Raw genomic sequence first — 11,449 nt, forward strand, 5'->3', positions numbered from 1 at the left:
GAACAATAAAGATTTATTTTTTAAAAAAAGTGTTAGGATTCCAGACTGGCCTACTTTGAATAGAGCACAGGGTTCAGAAAAGAGAATATAAGAAAGTAAAGTTGAGCCTGGCCAGGTAGCTCAGTCGGTTCGAGCATCGTCCCAGCACATACAAAAATAACCAATGGATGCATAAATGGTGGGATAACAAATTGATCTCTCTCCATCCTCTTTCTCCTTCCTGTCTCTCTCCCCCTGCCTCTCTCTCTTTAAAAATCAATTTAAAAAAATAAAAAACATTAAAGTTGAAGACAAACTGAAATCCTCAAACACTAAGAATTGTGTTCATTATCCCAACAGGAAAATCAGAATTCAACAAGCAGTTGAAAAGACTTTTAAAATTGAATAGCCATGCTTCCATCCTGACAACTTTTAGAGATATCTGAAATGGAATGAAATAAGGTCAGCTGTTGCCTTTTTTCCAAAGGCTCTGAGACTTTCCCACAAAAAAAGAGAAAACATGACTGGCAATCAGCCTCCTCCACAAAATTGCTTTTAACTATCAGCAATTCCAATAAAGATGCAGAAGAGAAAAAGATAACCAATAAAAAAAATAATAACTAAGCTTTATAACAAAGATTTTAGACCAGGATGTAAAAAAAAAAAATTATGAAGTAGTAATATGTCAAGAATCATTTCACTTTCTAAAAATCAACAAATACTAGATTTGATACTTCATTCCTATTTAAAAAGAAAAAGTCATGCCGAAACCGGTTTGGCTCAGTGGATAGAGCATCGGCCTGCGGACTGAAAGGTCCTGGGTTCGATTCCGGTCAGGGGCATGTACCTGGGTTGCGGGCACACCCCCCGTGGGGGATGTGCAGGAAGCAGCTGATCGATGGTTCTCTCTCATCGATGTTTCTAACTCTCTATCTCTCTCCCTTCCTGTCTGTAAGAAATCAATAAAATATATTAAATAAATAAATAAAAAGAAAAGGTCATTTTGTTTCCTAAATATACTCTGGAAAAAATTATTACATTATTAAATATATACAGTGGTAGTAGACTTCAAGTTATATATAAAAGCAAAAATCAGAGAAAGATTTTCAAAAGGGACAATGGGAAACTCCTCTAAATTACTTAAATAATAAATTAAATGCAATTACTTTACTGTAAATAGTTTCACTAGACTACAGAATCATGAAAAATTCATTTAGGCATCCTCTTCAAAGCTTTATAACTTGTCCTAGAATTAATAAGTCTCTGCCTTTTTAGACTCAAACACTACAATACAGGAGACAAAATGTACCAAACAAACAATCTAATAAAAAAGATTAAAGCACCTATTGTATAACATCAAAATTTTAGATTTTAATTACATGCAATCAATAAATATGAAAAGCTAAATTCCCATAAGTCATTGCCAAATAACAATTTAAAAATTTTTAATTAGATTATACAAAAATTAATTTATTTCTGATAAATCCATTATTTCTAACTTTATTAAAAAACAACTTTTTATTTTTTTAATATATTTTTATTGATTTCAGAGAGGAAGGGGGAGAGAGAGAAAAACATCAATGATGAGAGAGAGAATAATTGATTGGCTGTCTCCTGCATGCCCCACACTGGGGATCCAGACTGCAACCCAGGCATGTGCCCTGACCGAAAATCGAACTGTGACTTCCTGGTTCATAGGTCGACCCTCAACCACTAAGCTATGCCAGCCGGGCAAAAAATATATATATATTTTAGAGCTTCTATATTTCCTACTGATAAGGAATAATTTAAATCAATACTATTATTATTGATATAAATTTGTAATAACATTTATAGTTCACAAGTTTGTTTGAATTATATTCTTTTTTTAACCATACAACAAATTTAAAAGGCAGAAAAATTACTGTGCAACTGGACGATAATGACAATAACTCACAACAAATTAATGAAAATAACAAAGGCACTCACCATATAGTCAAGTCAACCTCCTCAGATAAGTACTGCCTATAATCCAACTGTGCAAAAAGCGGAAATAGCACTTGTATCCCTCCAATTGAATGCATAGCACTTTGGATGGAATGTGTTAAAACTGCCTTCACATCCTTATAAAATAGAAGAACCATAAACATTCCAATGATTTCGTTTCCAAAACAATTAAAAATAAAGCATAACAGGGACAACAGAATGTTACATTGCATGTATTTAATAGAAGCTACCAAAGACACATCAATAAAACATCAAAAGTTACCATTAAAAATATTCTTAAAAGATTCTAGCTAGTACCTGGAGCATGAGTGCATGTGGTGAATGAACAAAAATTGAAGGGTTGTCCTTAGGGGATGATTCCAGGCAAAGCTGGGCATCTGTAGCACGTGGATTGTATGTGAATGCAATGGCACTAGAGAGTTTGCCATCATACAATAAAAGTTTGTGATGCTCAGCAAGGAACAGATCACTTTCTGTTTTGAATTTAAATGTACCCTAAAATTAAAAAAGTAGAACAGTTAAGATAGAATGCCACAAAAAGAAAATCCAGATACAAAGCACCACAGATATAAAAATTTAAGGAGACACACCACTGATCATTTTCCTAACACTATCAACTAGGATGAGCTTGCACATTTAATTCTGAAGTGGACTGAATTCATGTTAAAAATATAATGGAAAAATCTTATATTTTAAAAAACTGTGAAACAGTATATACACAGAGTATTTTGTCTTTATTGTGTCATTATTTAAAATCTTTGGTAAAAAGCACAAAATATTTAAGATGATAAATTTTCTAAGTCTACTAGAGGCCCGATGCAAGAAATTCATGCACTGGTGGGTGGGGGGGCTTCAGCCTGGCCTGCAACCTCTCGCAGTCCAGGACCCCTTGCTCCTTACCATCCACCTGCTTGCTGCTCCTTACCGCTTGGCTCACTACTCCTTAGCAATGCTGCAGAGACGAGAGAGAGCTGCACTCCCTCACTGCTGCTGCGCTCACCAGCTGTGAGCCCGGCTTCTGGCTGAGCAGCGCTCCCCCTGTGGGAGTGCACTAACCACCAGGGAGCAGCTCCTGCATTGAGCATCATAGTGATTGATCGTTCTGGTTGTTCCATCATAACGGTTGTTAGGCTTTTATTATATAGACTAGTAGCCCTGTGCACGAATCTGTGTGCCAGTAGCTCTCTGCGGGACCTGGCCACTCCACAGCCCAGAGGCCCATCTGCAGGGCAACAATGCATTACTCCCCCACCCAGCCACTCCGTGCCCCCTGCCCAAAGGCCCTCCGCGGCCGTGGTGGAACGCTTGCCTCGTTGCCACGGCAATGAAGCAAGCATTCCGCCAGGCCACTCACGCTGCCCACTCTCAGCGGCCGCCCCACCGGGACTGGGGGACTCCGGCGGGGCTGGGAGGACTGGGCGCCACCATCTTGTGGCTATGGGCACTGCCATCTTTGTGATGGAGTGATGGTTAATTTGCATATTGCCCTTTTATTAAATAGGATAGTATGGTAGTATTAACTATATGCACATTATACAACAAATCTCTAGACCTGTTAAATCTTGCCAAACTGAAATTCAATACCCAGTTCATTTCCATCTCCTCCATTCCCTGGCAACCACCATTCTACTTTCTAATTCTATGAGTTTCATTACTTTATGTAACTTGTTTAAGTGGAATCATATAGAGTGTTTGTCTTTTTGTGACTGGCATAATGATCTTAAGATTCACCATGTTACTCTATGTGACAGAGTTCCTTCTTTTTAAAGCTAATTAATATTCCATTGTATGTAATACCACATTTTCTTTACTCATTTGTTCATGGACAATTAGGTTACTTCAACTTCTTGGCTATCTATACTAATGAGAGGGTAATATGCTAATTAGACCGGACATCTTCCGGACGACCTTCCGGACAAAGCCATGGTGGCAGGGCCGCGGCAGAGACGGTTAGGGGCAATCAGGCCCGCAGGGGAGAGCAGTTAGGGGGATCAGGCCAGCAAGGAAGTACAGTTAGGGGATTCAGGCCGGCAGGCAGGTGAGCAGTTAGGAGCCAGAGGTCCCACATTGCTTTCTATCTCAGTAACTACTGGAAACTTAGCTGTGCAAAGATTAATATCATTACAAGAAATGCAGCATGATCTAAAGTTGAAACTTGAGCTACTGCCCCACATGTGACAAGTATACTGTATTTCCCTCAAAAAATTAAAGTACCCTTTGGACTCCTGTGACTTCCCTGTGGTGCCCATGATTACTTTGACATACACAGTCTGTAAGCCAAAGTAAGTTGCCCCATGCGTCACCCACCTTTGAATCAAGCTCAACTAACACTGGTTAAGCAGTGAACAGCAAGTAAAGTACCTTGTATCCCAGGCCCAACTGATAAATAGCAAAGATCTGAGCTGCATTAAGAGCTTCACTAAAAAGGTACACTGCAGTCATCTGACCACAGAATACTCTATTAGCATCTGCTGTTTCTGACGAGCCCAGGAAACATTTGTCAAAAGTCTGTGAAAGAACACAGAAAATTGTATTAGGAAAAAATTACCTTCTCCAGAAATAACAACCTAAATTGGTACAAATGTTCATTCTAAACTATAATACGAATAGATTAAAATAATTCATTTAGCCATTACACTTCATTCTTTCCCATCTGTTGTAGTGATCAAGAAATATCTCACAGAAAAGCAGATAAGACACATTTATGAAATTAGAAAAATCAAAACTTGATGACAAAGTAAATGTAGGAAACCGAGTCAGAGATTTCATTATGGACTCTGAAGGTTCATAACTGGATAACCCCAGAACCAGACAGAAGAGCAGGCTTTGGAACAAGGAGGAAAATCAAGAGCTAAGTTTGGGACATAATGAATCTGCCTTTACTGTGAGCTAATGTGAACAGAGAAACAACTGTCAACAGGGTCTTATAGGTTTAGTGAAAAGTTAAAACTGTAAAAGCAGATTTTTTTTGCACTGGATAGTTGTGGTTTTATTTTCTTTTTTAACAAAATACAAAGCTTTCCACCACATTAGTGTTCTAATGCAAGAAAATCCCAAGGTTTTTGTTGACAGGAGGGATGATTTATATATAGAATATTGATTTTACATATAGTCTTAATATTAAATAAAATTTTAGACAGCTTTTTGCAGACATCAAGATATAGATGATGAGTAAAGTCATGGGAATAGATGCAATCCCTCAAAAGAAATCCATAAATCCAGAAAGGCGGGTGTATTTTTTTCTTCTAAAAAAAAAAAATCCTTTTAACAACATCCAGGTTGCAAAGACCACATTTAAGAAAACCCATGTGTACAACAGAGGACAAGAAGTAAAGTTGTTCATATCTCTTTGAAAGTATCATTGTATACCTAGAAACTATTAGAAAGAATGCTGGAAAACACATATTGACCTTAGGGAATATGTTAGCACTTGGTTTCTAAAGACAAACCATGCTGCTGATCTTGGCAAGTTACCTAACCTCTCTGTGCTTCAGTCTCATCTGTTAAATGGAGATTAAAATAGTACTTATCTTGCAACACTGGGGCTTTTAGAAAATAAAGATATTTATTACAATGCCTGTAATGCAAGAAGCACTTCATAAAGTTTAATGTGAGGGAAAAAACAGGTTTAAAAAACAATACAATAATGAGAAAAGTTATTGAGCAGTCTGCTAGTGGATCTTTGAACAGTATCTCATTTAATCACATTAATCTTCTGAGATAGATACTATTTTATACCCATTTTTAGGTGGAGAAAACTGAGGTCTAATAGATTAAGGAAGGTCATATAATCATTAAGTGACAGATATTCAAAGAGTTGATATTCAAACCTAATCTGTTAGAACAACCTGAGCTCTTAAGACTAGCATTATAAATATGTAAATACATATAGCATAAGATATACATAAAAGGAGGAGTTGGGTGGGAGCGTGGTGAAGGGGTTTAACAGGGGAAGAAAGGGGACATACTTTCAACAATAAAGGTAAATTTTAAAGAAAATATAAAAATAAAAGGAGCTAATGGTGAATGGGTGATACACACTTTGTATTCATTTCCCTGGTCTACATTTCTTCCTTTTTTTATTTTATTGACATATTTTTATTTATTTCAGAGAGGAAGGGAGAGGGAGATGGAAACATCAATGATGAGAGAGAATCATTGATCAGCTGCCTCCCACGAGCCCACACTGGGGATCGAGCCCGCAACCCATGCATGTGCCCTAACTGGGAACTGAACCAGTGACCTCTTGGTTCATAGGTCGACACTCAACCACTGAGCCATGCCAACAGGGCTGATCTGTATTTCTTAAACTTTCTTTTAAGAATATAACCTGGGGGTTGAAGATATTTAAATTTAATTCTAACATATGGATCTTTTTTTGAATCCTGAAAACATTATAACTTGATAGTTACCTATAACAGCTACATATTATATGCAAAATTTGTAAGTATGCATCATCTAACTCATTTATAAAATTATCAGAACCCTGTAGTAAATCTCACACATTTAATTTGAACAATGGACCAATGACACACACTTTCAAGATATACCCAATGTTTCCTATAAATCTTTATCTCTACCCTATACAGAATAATTTTATAACAAGAACTGAGTAATACCTTATGTGACACATTAACACAGTTCTATTCTTAAAGAGATTAGCCAACAAACATATATGCATAGCCCATGGTCACAGAAAACAGTGTGGTGAAAGCCAGGGGAGGAGAGAAAGGAGGGTAGGGGCTGGGAAGAGGTGGGCAAAGAGGGGGGCAAATGGGAGATACCTGTTATACTATCAACAATAAAAATAAAAATTTTAAAACATGATAGACAAACTAAGGCTATAAAAACACACCACTGTAGTATTCTAAAATTTATATTCAATGTAAAATATATTTATTTGAAAAGTTCATGCTTTTAAAATAATTTTTTTTTTCATCTTAACATTTCAAACTACTTACATCACTGGTGTTGACAAACCATGTTATCTCTCCATAGGAAGCTAGCTCACCGTTCACATAACACCGAAGCTCACTGTTCTTCCATCGGTTATAAATGTGCACTATAGTTACCATATACCACTGAATAAGCAAGAACAGTTAAAAAAAGAGAGAGAGAGAGAGAGAGAGAGATAATAATCCTTCTAATAACTCAATCACATTGATAACTAGTACAAATTAAATGATCAATTACAATGAAAAAAATAATATGACTATATTAAATTCAATATTCAACCTCTATAATATTTAATCAAGGGAGCTCTCAGAGGATAAGAACTTAATCATGAAATTATTTTCCAATGTTTTATTATGAAAATTTTCAAATAAACCCCTCAAAAGTTTAAAGTTTAGTATAAATACCCTCTTTCTCGCCACCTAGATTCCACAATTGTCAACATTTTGTCATATTTGTTTTATCTATATACCCATCTATCTTTATACCCAACTATCTATATATGTATATATACACATTTTTTATAAAACACTTATTAATCTATAAGTTTTAAAGTACTAAAGACAACACATATTACTACTGGTAGTAATAATACTAAAATTTTTGCCATTGATACTGTCACCTTGTGTTTTGCTTAAACTCTATAAATAACTAAATACCCACTCTTTTTACTATCCAAATCAGAGAGGTTAATAATTGTCCAGTGATTTATACTTCATTTTCTGAAGCAGTATTAACAGAGTTGTGATATACCACATATTATGACAATAATATTCAAACAAAGCATCTTGAAGGCCAGTATAACTTGTTAACACAACTATGACTCAGAAGATCACATACCTTTTGTGGCTTGAAATCAAATTTCACACAGTGTTGAAAGCCTTTTCCTTTCGACTTTATGGAAGTTATAATCAAACAGCCCCCAACAAAGTGAGCAGAATAACCAAGACCTTTGCTGGTTCTGAAACTATAGAGAATAGGTTTTCATTTTACCTCTAAATATCCTTCTCATTTTCAAAGTAAGATAATTAACACTAAGGAAAAGAAATACGTACCAATATAAATAGGGTTTATCCTTATCCACATTGATGTTATTTACAGGATCCATTCTAAGCCAGGTATGAAATGTAAAACCGTTCTGATATGGCCATTTGGCTATAGGAGGTAATGCAATTGCCTAAAAAAAAATTTTTTTTGAGTTATTGACTCACATGAAAAACTTTATTAGTGAAATCATGAAAATGATATTTTATAATGCTTATTATTCTGTGTCATGATTAAAATAACTAGAATCTTTATCTGGAAGAAGACTTTTAATAATTTCTAAAATATACAATAATGATATTTAATCAAACATTAGAAACACCCTATGTGACCTCCTGGACACACTAATTTATTTGCTTTATTTATGAAATAACAATGAACATATCAAAGAGATTCCAATTAAAAGAGATAGGTAGTGATAGCAAAGTGGAACTTTGTTATTGAAATGTAAAGGTAATAGAATCGGGAAAGGTGCGCAAAAAAGGAATTAAAAGTTAAGGGGAAAGCTTGGAATATGTTATTTTGTAACAACAAATATAAAGTTGAAGAGGATTTGTTTGTAACATTTTTTTCACACTTTCAAACTTTTTTTAGAAGTCACTATATACATGACTTTACCACTTGTTTTAAATTTTTATTTAAAAGATCATAATAATGCCACGGGACCCAGAATCTTAAAAAAGAAGAATACTAGAGAGTACTAATTAACAGAAAATTCAAAACCTACAGCACAAAGCTACTGTAATGAAGCTGTGTGGTATAGGATAGAAATACAGATCAATGGAATTGAACAGAAAGCCCAAAAATAAACCTTATATTCGTGGTCAGTAGATTTTCAACAAGTCTGTCAAGACAAATCAATAAGGAAAGGATCGTTTTTGAAACAAATATGCTGGGATTAGTTGACCATTTCTTACATCAGATATAAAAATTAACCCGAAAAGGATCATAGATGTGAATATAAACGCTGAAACTATAATACTCTCATTAAAAAATTAGGGTAAATCTTCATGACACTGGGTTAGGAAAATGTTTCTTAATTATTGCACCAAAACACAACAAAAGAAAAAATATATGAATTGGACATATTTAAATTTAAAATTAAAAATTTTTGTGCTTTATAGGATACCATCAAGAAAGTGAAAAGAGCCTGGCCTGTGTGGCTCAGTCGTTGAGTGTCGACCTATGAACCAGGAGATCACAGTTCAATGTGCCCGCTCAGGGCACATGTCCAGGTTGCAGGCTCGATCCCATGATGTTTCTATCTCTCCCTCTCCCTTCCTCTCTGAAATCAATAAAAATATTTTTTTAAAGTGAAAAGGCAAAATAATGAAAGAAAACATTTGCAAATCATGTATCTGATAAGTAACATGTACCAGAATATAGAAAGAACTCTCACAATTCATAAAAGAGAAATAAAAATTTTAAATGAACAAAACATCTGTAGACATGTCTCCAAAGAAGATATGCAAATGGCCAGTAAAGGTATTTGTAAAGATGCTCAACATCATTAGCCATTAAAAAAATGAAAATCAAAACCACAACGAGACACTACTTCACACCCACTATGATGGCTATAATAGAAAAGACAGACATTAATAAGTGTTGGCAAGCATGTGAAGAAATTGGAACCCTCCTAAATTGCTGCTGGGATTGTGAAATGATACTGCCATTGTGGAAAACAATCTGGAAATTCCTCAAATTGTTCAACATACACCATATGACCCAGCAATTCCACTCTTAGGTACACACACACAAGATGAATTAAAACATATGTCACACATAACCTTGTACACAAAGGCCCATTGCAGCCTTGCCAAAAAGTGAAACCAACTCAAATATCCACTAGTGAATGAATGATTAAACAAAACAAGGTATATTTTTACAATAGAATATTAGTCACAAAAAGGAATGAAGCACTGCTACATGTTACAACATGGACAGACCCTGAAAACAGTATGCTAAGTGGAAAAAGAGCAGATCACAAAGATACTGTATGATTCCATTTGTATGAATTGTCTGGAATACACAAACCCATAGAGACAGACAGTAGAGTAGTGGATACCTAGGCCTGGGACTTTGGGGGAAATGAACAGTGACTGTTGATGAATACGGTTTTTCTTTGGGGAGATGATGAAATGTTCTAAAATTAACTGTAATGATGGTTGTACAGCTCTGTGAACACACACCATTCAATTATACACTTTAAATGAGTGAATTGTGTAGTATGTCAATTACAGCTCAATAAATCTGCTAAAAAAATCATATTACACAAGCCTTTGTTTATCACATACACAATTATATGTGTCATATACACATATATATTCTTTTTAAATTTATAAAATATTGCGTGAAACATGAAAACATCATAGAGCCAAATTTATGTAATAATACTATTGTGACTTCAAGAGGCTTATTTAAGAGAATGTTGGATTAAAAAAAAAATAAAAGAATTCATATTCATTGTGTATATATGTTCTCTCTCACCAAAAAAAATAGAAGAAGATGTGAAAGTTTTGTAAAAAAAATTTATCCGTGCCCTGGCCAATGTGGCAGAGTGGGTTGAAACATCATCCCGTATAGTGAAAGGTTGTGGGTTCAATTCCCGGTCAAGGCACATACTGGGTTTTGGGTTGGATCCCCAGCCAGAGCAAATAAAGAAGGCACCAAACAATGTTTCTCTCTCTCTCTCTCTCTCTCTCTCTCTCTCTCCCGTGGGTTCAATCCCTAGTCAAGGCATGATTGGGAAGGCAACTGATAAATATTTCTCTCTCATATCGATGTTTCTTCCCCACCCATCCCATCTCTAAAATAAATAAGCATGTCCTCAGGTAGGATTAAAAAATAATAATAATTTACCCATGAATATTTTAACTTCCCTTTAAAATCTATGTTTAAAGGAAAGAAATGAGTCACTAAATATATTTAAAACATCTATTCACTGTAAGTTCCAAAACCTTTCTAGCTTAATGGCCCCAATTTCAAGACACATGTAAGTGCAATAGACACATGATAGTCTCAGAGAATTATAAATAATAAAATTATAACATCCATTAAAAATGGTTAATCTCAAGTGAATAATTTTTAATGTTCAAGACAAATGATAAGCTCAATGCCAACAGAGTCAAATTACTCTGGAAAGCTTCAAACCTAAAATGCTTATTAAGGAAATATAAAGCAAAAACAATACGAGCAATAAAAAATTCCAAAGGAAGAAGTTTTATTTTGTGCAAAAAATTCAAATATTACTCTTTTAAAACACTTTTATTTTTGCAGGTATTGCCTAGCTACAGAAAGTCTAACAAGCAAGATATTATGAGAATCAAAGTAAAAAATAAATAAAAGGTAAGTTCAGAAAAAGAACAGGCTGAAATATCTTCAAAGAAAACATTTGCTTGTAACAGGCAGAACACCATAATAATGAAAAGGTTTAAAAAAAAAAAAAGCTTCCATAAATAACATATATAAATACTACAGGCCCGGTGCA

At 34.8% G+C, this 11,449-nt stretch overlaps 1 protein-coding gene across 4 annotated transcripts in view; it reads right to left on the bottom strand.

The window, feature by feature from the left end:
* LRBA (LPS-responsive vesicle trafficking, beach and anchor containing) overlaps window positions 1-11,449 on the bottom strand; it is a 566,714-nt gene that overhangs the window by 495,968 nt on the left and 59,297 nt on the right. For all 4 annotated transcript variants that reach the window (XM_005871408.2, XM_014543868.1, XM_014543867.1 and 1 more), the window contains exons 6-11: window positions 7,974-8,095; window positions 7,759-7,885; window positions 6,927-7,046; window positions 4,327-4,473; window positions 2,263-2,460; window positions 1,948-2,081 (exon numbers count right to left, since the gene is read on the bottom strand). In XM_005871408.2, coding sequence (XP_005871470.1) covers window positions 1,948-2,081; window positions 2,263-2,460; window positions 4,327-4,473; window positions 6,927-7,046; window positions 7,759-7,885; window positions 7,974-8,095 — 848 coding nt within the window. The remainder of the gene's footprint in view (window positions 1-1,947; window positions 2,082-2,262; window positions 2,461-4,326; window positions 4,474-6,926; window positions 7,047-7,758; window positions 7,886-7,973; window positions 8,096-11,449) is intronic.

Source organism: Myotis brandtii, unplaced genomic scaffold (genome assembly GCF_000412655.1).
Source record: "Myotis brandtii unplaced genomic scaffold, ASM41265v1 scaffold34, whole genome shotgun sequence".
NCBI classification, from domain to species: Eukaryota; Metazoa; Chordata; class Mammalia; order Chiroptera; family Vespertilionidae; genus Myotis; species Myotis brandtii.